General features: G+C 38.3%; 1 protein-coding gene across 7 annotated transcripts in view; it reads right to left on the reverse strand.

Annotated features, from left to right (window-relative positions):
• The window catches only part of ptprua (protein tyrosine phosphatase receptor type Ua), a 328,377-nt gene that overhangs the window by 108,403 nt on the left and 204,910 nt on the right, over positions 1-15,064 (reverse strand). For all 7 annotated transcript variants that reach the window (XM_012853466.3, XM_021311111.2, XM_036145582.1 and 4 more), the window contains exons 12-13: positions 9,574-9,865; positions 6,879-6,915 (exon numbers count right to left, since the gene is read on the reverse strand). In XM_012853466.3, coding sequence (XP_012708920.2) covers positions 6,879-6,915; positions 9,574-9,865 — 329 coding nt within the window. The remainder of the gene's footprint in view (positions 1-6,878; positions 6,916-9,573; positions 9,866-15,064) is intronic.

A 15,064-nucleotide genomic window follows, 5' to 3' on the forward strand; every position in this document is an offset into this window, starting at 1 on the left:
TTGTGGGATGAGGCTAAATGTGATTCTATTTCTTTATACAGATTTATACAAAAGCTCAAACTCATGGATTTAGACACAACTAAATTGAGTTATATTTCAGTGTATTGGGGTGAGTTTAGGTACTTTGTGGTTTCTTTTTGTCAATCAAAAAAGTTTGCATGGCTGCCGCACATCTTCACAGCAGGTGAAAGGTTTGCGTGGATTTCACACAAATTTCATTTTTAGACATCCAGAGATGCGCTTAAAACATTTTTTTGTGTGTAGAAAACGTGTTATACATGGGGCCCTTGGAATGGAGAATAGAAGAATCTGGCAAGCAGGACAGGAAACGGACAGAGTTTAAACTAGTGGGAAGGTGGATGAATGACATGAGAACATGATGTGCCTAATCAGCAGAATGCAGGACGGCCAGGGAAGAAGCTGAGCACAGAAACGAGAGAAAGCAACGAAACGAAGAGAGGGATGCAGGGGGACTAGTCAAGAGAATAGAGGATAGAACTCAACCAAAAATCAGAGACCCACACCAGAATGAAAATCTGAAAGATACACACAGAACACAGGAAAGAACTAATAAACTCTGCACAAAGACATCAAGTGTGTATGGAACACCCTTAACGGCAATAATCTCCAACAAAAAAATAATCCAAATAAAAAATCAAATGACTTCACCCGGCCCCCTACCCCCTGAAAAAATTATTTCCACTGATCATGACTAATTATGACTAAATTATGATAACTATATTGCTTTTGGACTTTCAAGTTACTATCAAATTTATTTACTTATTTTTTTAAATTTTGAGATTTAATGGCTTATTTTGTGATTTATCGGTGCCAGTGCAGCTGTTTATTACCTGGCAGATGAGTCCCTGCATAGTTTGGTATAGTTAGGACATTCTCCTCAAACCCAGTAATAAATAAAACCAAAATACTGGCGAAAAACTGGCGAAAAACAGTTGAGTAGAAACGTCTCCGACAAAGAGAGAATGAAAATGTTGCTGCCGTGGTCGTCTGTGATGGACATTCAATTTAGTCATTGGATTTTCTTGTTATAAACCAGTGATAAAAGCATACAAAAACAAACATTATTGCTTAAGAATACATAAAATAAATGAAATAAGTTTATCTTTATTGATGATTTAAAGTTTGTATTAGTTTAATTATAAAATAAGATCAAAGTAAAAATGCTGTTATTTCAAATCTTGATTCCAAAAAAACAAAAACAAAAAAGATTTTTTGTTTTTGGTTCCAGGTTTCTGTAGAGAACTCCTGTTACTAAAACATGAAATGGAATCAGTCAGTGTTAACAGTTACTGACACTGAAGGGAAAAAAAAACAATGATAATAAAACTTCAATCAGGAAAATTAGAAACATTGGAATTCAGAAATATAGAAAAATGATCACTGTTTAAAAAATGTGTTTTAAATTAATGTCTGGCCTCTTATATCTAGGGCAAAGTAGAGAGCCATCTCGAGAACTCTTGAGCTGGGCTGGTGAGAGCAAATGAAAAAAGCCAGGATGAGACTTAACGGCACCTCTGAGCCCCCTCCGAGACAAATGTGATTCCAGTGTGTCCCGTGGTTTGGCCCACTGCTGCCTTATATACGCCCAGAGACAGGTAAAATGGCTGCAGAAGCCCAACTCCCCCCCTTGCGGGACATGCTGGCAGATAGCATCGCTCTTCACATTGTGAAGAGATCAGAGACTTGAATCCTAATCATCAGGCCCCCTTTCTCTAGAGTTCCTTAAATTTAATTCAGTTGGAAGCATAGATGAAAAACTGTCATTTCCTATTTTTCTGACTTATTCCCTTCTCCCTGTTGTTTGAACTGCTACCGTTCTGATGGTGCCTAGCTCTCAGGGAAAACAGTCCTGGTCCCTTCCGTCTCTCAGGACAGAAAAAAAAAAAACAGTAAATATTGCTGCAGTGTGGATGTTAACCCTCTGAGTCCTAGAGGGCTTTGCCCATATTTCATTGTCAGTGATTCTTGAATAAAACAATGAACTGACTTTTATGTTAAATTTGAAGCTTCTACAGTGTTTCTGTTCAGGACACACTGCCATGAGACCTCGCTCCCTGTAGGACTCAAGCCAAAAAAGGGGCTGATGAAGGATAAGTAATGGCAAACCAGGACCAGGACTAAACCACCGGAACAAAAAAAAAAAAAAAATAATAATAATAATAATAATAATAATAATAATAATGATGATGTTATGTGTGTCCATGAATATTACTGTATGTTGTATATCTGAATTCCCCTACCAGGGGACAAGTCTATACCAGTGGTGGCTGGTGATAAAACATTTGCAGGGGAGGTCAGAGACTACCACATACTAAACTCTATTTTAACGTCTTTCCATTGTCCCTTGCCTACAGCTGGATTTTTAAGTCTGGTCGGTCCAGTACGAGTTATTTTATCCTTTATCGTTTTCCTCCAGCTTAAGCCTTTAAAAATATTATTTTGTAAATAAATGGCAGAATGTGTTTTTTCTGCGCCATTCTTTCCTGTCCTGCCGTTGCTGTAAACTCTTCACTTTGCATCCATATGTCTGCAGGCGCAGCTTAGCTGCCAGGTGTGTGACTTTGATTCCCAAGAACCAAGAATTAATCTGATTGGAAACAAAAAACAAAAAGCGCTGATTTGCGCTGAGAGCTGCACCCTGAGGAGAATCTTTTAAGTATCCAATTAGAGACTTGCATGAAGTCACATGGAAGCCAACAGTTTCAAATCATTCAAAAATATGATTTACCAAAAAAAAAAGAAAAAGAAAAATAGAGCCAAATGAAATGGAAAAGCTGGAAAATCAAAAGTCAGACCCATTTTATGGGAACAAATATGACAATTTATTTGTATTGGCTAATTTATCTTTACTGTCTCTCTACACTTGTCCTGTAATTGTGTTGCAACCAGCGCCCCCTATTGACAAGCAGACACTGGTCTATTTAATATGTTTTTTAAACGACCAAAATACTTTTCTACACACTTTTCAAATATTTGTAGCACCTTGCAAACAATGACTTCATTATATGTTTACAATGTGATAAAACGGCCCAAAGTAATATAGGTAAGGAGTGAAAGGAAAAGGTTAGTTCTCAAATTTACAAAAAATAAATAAATGAATGAACAAAAATTTTCTGTTTACCCTGATACCCAGGAACAAAATCCAGTCTAGCCAACTGCTCTCAGTCAAATAAAGTCAAATAATTAGTAATTAAAGTCTACCTGTAACTAATCTAAACTCAGTTTAATTCAGCATAACGTGTTCTGTTTGCAGTTTATCACCAGCCATTCAGGAGACACAATAAATGTTGAAGAAGGTGTTTTGCTCAGAAGAGATCAAAACTTCATTTCTGGGGCATTTATCCAAAACACAATGTGTGGATGAAAACTTCAAAAGAACTGCAGCTGCAGCAAAAGGTGGTTTTAAAAATTACTTATTAACATATGAATGCTCATCCCACGTTTCATCTTTTTACAAGTGAAACATGTAAAAAAAAAAAAAAAAAACACTTTATAAAAGGGGCACTACTCAGCGTGTGTCCAGCTAAGAAAAAAACTAAAACATTTATCATAGCTAAAATTATTAAACTGTAAAAAAATAATCAAATATTAAAAACTGGCAAATTCAGATTTTGAACCATGAAGTTTGTGGTGAGGATTAATTTAGAAAAGCTTCCTTCTTTGAAAAAAAACATCTACTTCTTGTCTCTATTGAAGAGAGCATGTCTCAAATTATTCCTATCCTTTGTTAATGAGTGGAAGAATCTTTACTTTCATGACAGCAATCAAACCCCTTCTCTGACCTCTGCCCTGCTTTTCATACTATACTGCAAAAAGGGAACCAAAGATAAGTAACATTTTCTTGAAATAAATGTATTTTTCCTGGATTTGAACAGGTAAATAAGATTACTTGCCAATGGAACAAGATATTTGCACTGAAAATATGAGCAATTTATCTGCATCATCTTTTTTCAAGTGCAATATATCTAATTATCTTATTTTAGGGGTATAAATACTCATTCACCTGCTCAAATAAAGAAAAAAATGCACTAACTTCAAGAAATTTTGACTTACTTTTTGTTCTCTTTTTGCAGTAGTATTTACATTATTTATCCTTGGTGGTGAGCTCCGAGCCTTTGAGGCTGTACAGCCTTTTCGCGTCATCTTGATCTTTCACCCCATCTAGACATCCTCTATCGGGTTCTGGTGGGTTCTGGTGGGCGGCCTCTCCAAAACCATCATGTTAGTTCTAGCTGGAATCCAGTGGAGACATAGAGAACCAAAAATCCAGCTCTACCTAGCTGCTCTTAAACAGTATGACCTACAAATGTCAATGCCATGTTTTATCTGGGAGTCACAAATACCAATAAACCTTTTTCTTTTTATGTGTATATAGTAGAAGACAAAAGGAAGGTGTTTGATCTACCGGGGCATTCTGGGGAAAATATCAACAAATACATTAAGGTTTATCCATTTAGGACAAATGCCAACAGGAAATGCCAAAACAATCTATTTGGATGATAGATCATAGCTGTTGGCGAGTTTCAAAATCGTGTTGGTGTCCTTACGTTTTCATTTACATTTGGGGCATTTTAAAATCAAACAAATTACTAATCTATTTAAATATGTTAACTCAAGGCATTTCATTATTTAGAAGGTAGTCATTACAAACCAAAGCAGCAGCTATATAGAGATCTGTGTGAAAAGTGAGGTTCTGCTGGTTGTGGTGGCCGACAGCTGCAGAAACCCGATTAGACTCAAAGCTTGAACATAAAAATAAAGCAGCATCAAAGAACATTATATTATTTTACAAGTAGAGATAGTAGCTAAAATGCTGTTTGTGGAACCGTTACGTCTTTAAAAAAAAAGTTGCTTTTTAACTATGTGACCCAGGAACATTTTCCGCCCACACTTCCATTTCCCAGAATCTGCCATTTTGTCCTGTTTGTCAGATGTATGGGCTGCAAAAAAAAGATGTTAATGTAAATTAGTGCCCCAAAGCCGAGAGGGTCTTCCCTTTGCAAGATTATTGTTTCTTCAGGTTTATCAATCTAGGAATATAGATCTCCAATCACCAGAGTCCAGAATGTGACTAAATACTATTCAGACCATTACAGCGAAAATATCATGGCAGTTCTGTTTTCAATCCAAACTGTGTGGAAATGTGGAACTATGATGGATTTGAAATTATGCTCACCCAGTCGCAAACATTCAAAGACTTCATTTTGAGGAATAAAACTATAACCAAATATTCTGTCACAGTTATTACACTTAAAAACTTATAAAGAGTCACTCCAAACATTATGAAAACATTTTACTGCAGCAACATTTCCCAGAGACAGACTGTAAGGTACACAACTGTCCCAGTTGTTTACTTCCCTGGTCAGGATTACCTGATCAGGAAATCCTCATATTATCAAAATATGAGGATTATCATATTATCCTCAAATTATCATAACTTATGTATGATAATAAGTTATGATAATTTAATGGCAGTTACATATAAACCAGAGTCAAAATTACCTAATTAATACTGTTTCTTAATTAAATAATTAATCTACTGTTATTGAACTTCAAATCAATTAATGATCCAGAAACCTTAGAATATAGGATTGCATAATATAAACATTGTGAAATATTGTAACATTGTGATTTGAAATCTCTAAAAATGTATTTTAAAAAATATTTACTTCTTCAGCTCACGCTTCATTTAATGAATTTTATGAGTATTTTCATGATTTAACTGATGTATTGGAATGTACAATAAATACTGTAAAACACTGATATTCCACGGGAGCGACTGGGTTGAAAGGTTAAATACAGATGTTTGTACGGTCTACGCAGAAAATATGAACGGAAGAGCAAGTTGAACTGGAAAATGAATGAATAACTGCTGGGAAAATATAACCTGGGAGAAAGTATCAGCTGACATCCAGGGCCATTGTCAGGTATAGATTTCTACCCTGATAATCTGATTTGGCTTTGATTCCTGCAATGGAAATGACAGGTATGGAACGGTGACTCCTAAAAGTACTAGATCTATGCAGTGGAAATGCCTTTCAAATCTCCTTTTCCTTGTTTTAAGTACGAGCTAGAGTTAGGACCGCAGCACAGCTCGCCACTGAATGAAGCTAGAAAAGTAGCATTTTTTCTGTGCTTCGCTGGCAAAGTGGTTAGCGTGAATGACTGATGTACGGAAGCCTTAGTCCTTGATGCGGCAGACCCAGGTTTGACTCCGACCGGTGGTTCTTTGCTTCATGTCTCTCCCCCTCTATTGTACCCCTTTCCTGTCAGCCCACTGTACAAAAAATGAGCCACTAGTGCTGTAATAACCTTAAAAAAATAATCAGTTCATACTTCATTGAGCCATTGCTTTACAAATAAGGCAGTAGTCACAAATGTTGTCATTGACTAATAATATCTTTATTTTCCTCCCATGGCTGCCACCAGAAATTAATATTTACTGTGGTAAAAAGTGATTTAAGCAAGTTCCTGTTCCAGCAAGTAAGTAAATGCACACACACACACACACACGTCTTAAATACTTACATAAGACCATGCCTTGAATTCCATTGACTTCCATTCATTTTCAGCCCCACCTATGGCCTTACCCTAATCCCTAGCCCCCACCCAAAAAAATAAGTGAGGACCAAAAAAACTGTCCTCACTTTAGATCAAAGTCCTCACTTTACTAGTAAAATGTGCAAAAAAAAATTCTCACTCAGTTTCTAGCAGAGGAACACACACCCTTTATGCAAAAACACATCAGAAGAGAAGCCCCTGTCAAGCCTATTTGGAAAGCCTTTTGAAATAAAACCAAGTGATAATTAGATTTTGCTGTTAACAGAGAAACTTCAGAACTGCCAGAAGAGACTTACCTTTGCGAGCAATCCGAATACAATTTATCCTGGTCTCCTGTGGGGGGGAAAAAAAGTCAATTAAGTCACTCTTCCTTGATACCGTGAAAATAGCACAAAAAAATAAAACAAAGAACAGAAACATTATATCAGCCTAAGTATGAGTGGGTCTGTATAAAATCCTCAATCTTTTTATTGCATTTGAAGAATGAGATCAGATTTTGTCCAGAACTATCTTAGCTAAAGAAAATAATTGAAATTTCATTATAGATGAGATCTCTTTGTGACAGTGCCAACCTCTGCCACCCTACGCTGTAGAGGCTGTCGTCTAAATCTACTGATAGCCTGATCCTCAAGCTCAAACGGTCACTTCTTTTAGGAGATAAGGTAAAAGTTGGAAAATGTGGATTTCAGGAACTTAAATCAGCCTACATGGGCATTTACGCTAATCTGTGCTTTGAGACTTTGAGTCAAAACCCTTTCACCCAAAATGGTTGGGAAATGGCCTTTGTAATTGGAAATCTTTGTCTAGTGGACACTTGCTTTCTCTCTCGTCTTACAGCGACGGATACGTTTTATTTACTTCCACTGCAGCAGTTATTAGGGCAGCAGCAGGGAGTGCGTCGTCCTGCTCCTGGTCATAGTGGGATTTTGGTTTCTCAGAGAAGAACCATCCCATTATGATTTTAAAGCACATGATCGTAAGTCTTCAACAGCTCTTTAAAGTGATGTTCCCTTAAAACGTTATGAGTTTTCAGTATCAGCGGCAGTCGACAACTCTTTCTATTTAGTGCAAACGCTGAAGCTAACGGCTGTGATATCGTGGTTTATCATAATTTTTTAAATACTTGAAGAGGGCAGAGTTGGGAGAGATACTTCAGCATTTATCAGTTGCTGCGAGGGACAGCTGAAAATTCACAATTTGGCAATTTGAGGTTTGTTAACATTAGTCAGCTTTGAGAGCAGAAAGAAAAAGCCTGCTACAACTGTGTTTGAGCTTGTGAAGATCTCTGCTTGGAAGGGGAGGTATTTATTTATATCTGAAATAAAGACTAATTAGTCAGGGCTAAAGTGAGCTGCAATTTTAATAACGTGTTTGGATGCATGCAAGATCAAAGTTGTCATGAGACATTTATGGATCGTTCTTAGAAAGGCAAAGAAAGCAAATACAAGACCACTTAAAGTAGCAAATAAATATAATTTGCCAATCCAGGGCAGGATAAAAAAAACACAACTGTTTATTTTATGTCCAAAGCCCAAAAAACTACTAACGTTGTTATTTCTTATTTTCTAAGTCGCAGCACGCAGCTCCTTTTATGTTTTAAGTAATGGGTATCTTGGTAAAAATCCAGGCTTTTTCACAGGGCAGAGAAGCTCCATCAGAAATGACATGAAGAAAAATTACAAGTTAAGGAAGTCCCCGTTTCAATGCTTCGCACACAAACTGGATATAGCAATCACACATCTTTCAAGCCCCATTGACGGCATATTTGCTAAAGCAATTACTGTTTCCAGTATGGCGGAGGCTCGCTGTCCGTGGTAAGCCTGAAACATCTAATTTATCCAAAGTAATTGTCAAAATAATTAGTTTTTTTTTTCTTCCTCCCAGCATGCTTCCTGGAAATCTAATCTCCCCCAAAACACAAATATATTTCAGGAAATAGATTGCAGAGGAAAATCGTTGCAGGTAAAACAAATGATGCTTTCTTACAGGAGAAATTTCAGAAACAGAGTCCATGATGATCACATTTATAGGGGAGATATTTTAATGAGAGTGTGCTTTTTCTTAGGAGAGTACTATAGGCTATATGCATTTTCCCCCCACTATACCCCTGAACAAAGTCCAATAACATTAGCCTCTTTTCCATTACTACTCAAAAGCTTTGCAAATCCCGTCTAGCGTTTCCATACACATTTACCTAACTCGAACTTGTCGGGAGCAGCAGAGACCCGCTGACAGGTTGTCGGTCAGACCGTTTGTGACCATAAAGTGTTTACTAAGTTAGCAGGGAATATACGAATATACCAGATATCAAATCTGAAAATCCTAGCTGGATGTTTTCGCCGTTTTGCGTTAATTACAAACTGTTTCGCCATTGTGCAACAGATGTTGCCCAGATGTCACCTAGGCAGAAAGACGCTGTGCTTTATTTGTATTTATTTATACTAAAAGGAGTAAAATAGAGTGGAGCCTGGTGGCGAGAAATAGAGCTGGGTTGGTGTAAAACAGGCATAAGAAATGTAACACCATCAGTTGCGTGTTGGCCTCCTGTTTCTCCGGAGTCGGGATGAGTGGCAGGATATAGATACAACTTCTCTGCATTTGTCTGTTTGACTTCTGTCTTCTTGCCACCACCCACTGGACCGGAGTGGTACTGCAATTTTTCATCACAACATCCCATATGACATTGGGTAGTTTTACATAAATGGCCCCAATCAGGTGGAAACACAATAACCCCAAAGCCCAATCTTTGGTTTACCGGGGTAAACCATAAAACACTCTAGTCATTCCATCTTGGAAAAAAGGGCAACTCACACCTCATTCTACTTGATATAAAGCTTTTGCTATACTGAAAACTACTTCCCTTTTGGAGACGTCACTGTCTCATTGGCCATCGGCTTCTAACCAGCTTGATACTAATCTGAATTGGCAGTGAAGGTTACGCAAACAGTGAAATAAATCACAAGGCTCAATGGGCATCGCAACGATTCCTACCCCTTTGAAATTGCTGGTAGCCTGGAAGTAGATGAGGTAGTTCTTGGTAGGGTCTAAAGGACTGTTCCAGTAGCCATTGTAGGTGTGATTGTCACCCACGGTGAAAGGCGTGGCCTCCGGCAGACTGCTGGGGGCCAGCTCAGCTGTGTAGTAATGTTGGGCCCCTTTGACCTGCGCCTCACTGTGGGAGTTTGCAGTAGGGAAGCAGTCCTCGGTTCCCAGCTCCCTCCTTCTCTTCCTCCTCCTCACCTGGCGGGAGCCGTCCTCTTCCACCACAACCACCTGGTAGGCACTGAGAGAGATGAAGAACAGGTCAATCCCTCTGCAGAGACAGTCTGGATCAACAGCTAAGGCCCCTGAGTCTTTTTGGGGCCCAACTTTTTACATTTTATTTTATGAATCAAAGTTTTGCCATTGCTGTATTTTACAAACTTCCAGGTATGGCATCACAGCCCCATGTGTGAGCAGTCCAAAGGCTCCATACACAAACAAGCTTTCAGGATGTGTTCAATGCCTTCTTGTATTTGTTTTGGTGCAGTACTGTAACATTATGGGTCTATTTTACACAAATGAGAACATTTCTAGAAATTATACCACATATATTTTTTTCTGTTTATTTTGACTGCAGGGATCATTTCAGCACCACTCAATTTCCTTCATTTCTTTGAGGAGATAGCTCAGAAAACGGCTATGCTGTAAATAACCAATATATTCTGGAAACATTAAGAGACAATCTTGCTCAGTACCCGAGATCTCTCAAAAAGGCAAAATCTCAGTTGCTTTCTAACAGTAGTCATTGTCCAATCAACTCTGTTATTAATCCATCAAATCCTGCTCTTATTGATGCTTCTGTCTCCATGTGTATAATTTTCCGGGCCTTTTTATAGACAAAGTGGCATCCGTTAGATGCATCACTGGTTCATCTACTACTGTAGAGCCCTCTGTTGCTCCTGCTGTTACAGCTGAAATTGAAGAGTTTGAACCAGTTTCTTTTCCTTTTTAAGAAAAGATTGTGCCACATATGAGACCCCCTTATCGTCCCTTTGACTGTTTTCCCTCAACATTAATGAAAGAGGTTTCTTATCACTGTTGTTCCTGCTTTCCTGACCTTTATTAACTTTGGTTTTAGCTAATGAATCATTTGTTTTAAACATGCTGTTGTTACACCCTTGTCCTAATAACCTTACTTTGATTCCTCGGTATTGATTAATTTTAGACATTTCTAATTTTTCTTTTTTTCCCGAACTTTTAGAAGAAACTGATTTTATTCAACCTTTTTAAAGAACAATAGCGTCTTTTGAAACTTTCAGTCTGGCTTTGGATCAGGACATAGTACAGAGACAGCTTTATTAAAAATACATAACAATACAGCTATGTCTGTTGATCAAAGGTCCCCTGTGGTTGTTGGCTTGTTGGACCTCATAGCAGCCTTTGACACAGTGGATCATTCTGTTTCTGTGCCGCAATTGAACCACTCTGTTTCAATTTTGACAACAAATATGGTCCAAATCAACATTTGTGATGTTACCAAACAGGCAGAGTGGGCAGCAGACTGCGGCTGTATACTCTAGAGTGCAAGAAAATCTGTTGTTTTTACTGAAAAACTTTGGCAGCCGTGATTACCAGAATTTTTCAGTAAAAAACAAATACAACAAAAATGTAAGCAAAGTTACCAACCCACCTGTATATTTTACACTAAAAATGTAAACCAGTTTACAGAACCACCTGTATATTTTACATGACACAACTGTGGACTGCTTGTTACCCTTATATTTTAAATATACATTTGCCAGATATTTTATATTATTATATATTTTTAGGATTGTTGTGGTGCTTATTGAAGGTAAACTGACAGAATGGGGATAAGAGAGAGGGGAAGACATGCAGCAAAGGACTAGAGGCTGGAGTTGAACCTGGGTCAGGCAAGCCAAGGACTTAGGCCTGCTACCAGAGTGCGAAATACGGGGGGGGTCCGGGGGGACTTGACCCCCCCGATTAACCCATGAGACCCCCTGACAGCCTCAAAAGCAAAATTTAAAGGGGGTCTTAAATTGTGTCAAAAAAATTAAAAATGAAATATTTTTTGTCACTAATGTTCACTAAAATGTTTTTAAGCTCAACATGTCCGGTATTTAAAATTAAAAAAAAAAAATGTAAATTTTTTTTATTCAAAAAAAGCAGCCAATCCTGCTTGTGTATGCAAATTAGCCATGTGCGCGCAAAACAGAAGAAAGACGTAACGTTGACAACAATTAATACTAAAAATGTTTCAATTTTAGTATTAGGGACTGATCTTATCTGTTGTGCCTGTGCACTTTATCTGTTTCACTGTTGGTGAATGAGAAACATCCTCTCAAGTCCTTGTATGTCTGGTAAAAGTGAAGAACTGACAATAAAGCTGACTTTGACTTTGACATTGTAATGTTATAGGCCTACTGCATATTGAGAAAATTTAGATCGGTATTGCGCAACAATCGGGAGATGGGGACCCCCCCCCCCCAAACATTGACAGGTATTTCGCACACTGCCTGCTACATAGGGCACATGTGCAATCCTTGCGCCACCAGCGCACCCTTATTGTCACTTTTAAATACATAAATTAAAATAGTGACCAGTGCCATGACCACGCCCGCCAACAGGGGGGGACAAATGGGTCAATTGTCCCGCGCTCAGGACAGTGGGGGGGGGGGGGGGGGCAAAACTCACACTCTGACCATTTTAATGGTCAGAGTGTGACAAAGGCAAAGGCTGACTGCAGAAGCTTCACCAAAGTCTCCCCGTCTGTGTCACGGCACTTTGCTGCTCCCCCTCCCCTCTCGTACATGGCTCAGTGGCGCCAGCCAATCAGCAGGCAGGCTCAGCGGCACCAGCCAATAAGCTCTCTCTACACTTAACACACAAACAACCGCGCTGCTGCTGCTCAGACTCGGAGAGAGAGAGACCGCCGAAGCGAAAAAACATGAACAGGGAAAAAAACGCAGTTTGGCTATATTTTAATACCGTAAATGAAATCAAGCTGTATGTTTTGTAAAAAGCCGGTTAAATTCAGTGGAAACAACAAATTTATCTAAGCACGTGAAAAACCATGGCCAAGAAAACGTTGAGCGACAGAAACGGAGAGAGAAGACGAAACTTCTCTCATTGCCTCGACAGAACAGACCCACAGACTGACATCACTGACTGAGGTGTTTCAGTCCTCCAGAGAACATCCAGGTAGATAAGAGTGGTCATCTTCAGCAGCAGTTCATGTTAACTTTCAAAGTTACTGGAGCCCACAAAGAAAATGTAATTAAGACCTTGAAAGAACCCAGTACATATATATCCTATTAAAAGTGTTATTTAAGATAAGATAGCATTAGCTACTCCTTTATTTATCCCACGACGGGGAAATTTATAGGATTAAAGCAACAGGCAGGAGCACACAACACAGACAAAATTACATAAGGATTGAAATATATAAGAGGTGGATTACGAAAAAAACACTATGAACATAACATTATTATTATTATTTAATTGTAATAATAAAATAAAAATCACAAAACCGAAAGGTCGACAGTTTCATGATACATCAAGCTTAGGGACTGGCTGATATACAGCAGGTGAAAAAAGGCCATATTTTGGCTGCAGTGCTTGCTGTTCTCTTATGAAGAAAATATCAACTAGTATACTAAATTCAATAGATGGGTTGAAAATATCTAGTATAAAATACAGAGGTTTCCAGAATATGAAGCAGTGGCGGCTGGCCTATAGGGGGCGCTCGGGCGCTGCCCTCCCTAGATGTGGAGGGGAAAAGTCAAAATATATATAGATTTTAAAAGTATTATTAATGTCAGTTTTTACTTACATGTGGCTACATGTAATAACAATTATTAAAACACTTCTACTAATTGACTCTACCAATTGACTCTCATTTAACAGTGCATTTCCACCAACAGAACGTATCATTTCGCTTCTTCTACACTTGTGGGACTGTGACTCAAGGAGCCCTACAAGTGTAACGAAATAACCAATCGTATATTGTTGCTAGGGAAAATTTATAAATATTTGGCCAATCAGCATCGCCAAAATGAATGGCTTTGGGGCTCCTGGAGTCTTTGCCCTTGCTACACAGTAATAGGCGTATAGATCAGTTCACTCGTGACGTCACAAGCTACATTCGGGTCACGGTGGTCGGCAAAAACAGTACTGTTTTCGCTTATCACCGTGACAAAACAGCTGAATTAGAGCATACTTTTAGTTTATTTTTGGAATCTAAACAATGCCTACGACTTGTTGTGCTCCTGGTTGCACACAGAGGCATTCCAAATCGTCGGATGTACGTTTCTCTCGTTTACCGAAGGACGAAGAAAGAAATGGAAAATTTCAATGAAAATGACTCAGGCAGACAATCCCAATCGACTGTGGGAGCCATCATACCACGACAGAATTTGCAGTCTACACTTCATCCCCGGTAAATACAACTTAATTTTGCACAAGTCATTGTTCTACTTAAATCATTATATAAATAAAAAATTAGGATATATATTTAAGTCAAGATGTAAACGTTCGTTTCGTAATAATATACGTACATGTACAATGTATGCAAACTCTCTGGCATGAGTCTGTGAAAAGGATTAATAAAACAAAAACCACCAAAATAATCCTTTGTTAACAATGTTTTTTTATTAATTAAATGCTTATTGTGGAATCGTAGTAATTTTCCGACTTTTAATTTAAATGCATGTACTGGGTTAGGCAGGGAAATCTATTGGCCAGCCCCACCAAGATTTTTTTTCACCAGCCGCCACTGGTATGAAGGTGTGTGCGTGTGCCTGTGTGTGCGTGTGTCTGTGTGTGTGTGTGTGTGTGTGTGTGTGTGTGTGTGTGTGGTGGCAGGTGTAGAGGGGGGCCCCAAAAAGACTGTGTTGTCCCGGGCCCTAGCAAAGCTGTCAGCTGGCCTGGCCATGACTATACATTTTTTAATCATAATCTATGTATTTAAAGGCAGATGGATAGTGCCGCAGAGCATGCAGATAGTCATGAGGTAAATCTTCAATGCAGTCTGGACATTTGTTAGTTTAAGAAAAACTAATTTGGAACATCCTTCATCCAGTGTTGACTATTCTACGAAAGATGTTGGACTTTACTTTAAGACGAAGGATGACATTTTGGGTCATTCTTAATGTGTTTATGTAAATTTTACTCCAAATGGTAAAGTCTGGACCATAGATAGACCACTGTCGAATTTACTGATCACATTTATAACTATGCAGATTAGTTTGTATGATCTCTGTATCTGAAACTGAAAAAAAAGTTCAAAAAGGTAAAATTATAAATCATTGTTCACTGAATTATGAATCGCTAAGAAACTATCCTCATGAATTGGAAAAGTAAAAATTCTCAGTATAAATCAGTATAGAGATCTTTTGTTGGATCAAATTAGTCTTGAGACAGCATCTGCCTCCACATCAGATTGATCTCTCTGGGCTCCTTTGATCAGCTCCATCACTTA

The sequence above is a fragment of the Fundulus heteroclitus genome, chromosome 13 (genome assembly GCF_011125445.2).
Source record: "Fundulus heteroclitus isolate FHET01 chromosome 13, MU-UCD_Fhet_4.1, whole genome shotgun sequence".
Taxonomy (NCBI): Eukaryota; Metazoa; Chordata; class Actinopteri; order Cyprinodontiformes; family Fundulidae; genus Fundulus; species Fundulus heteroclitus.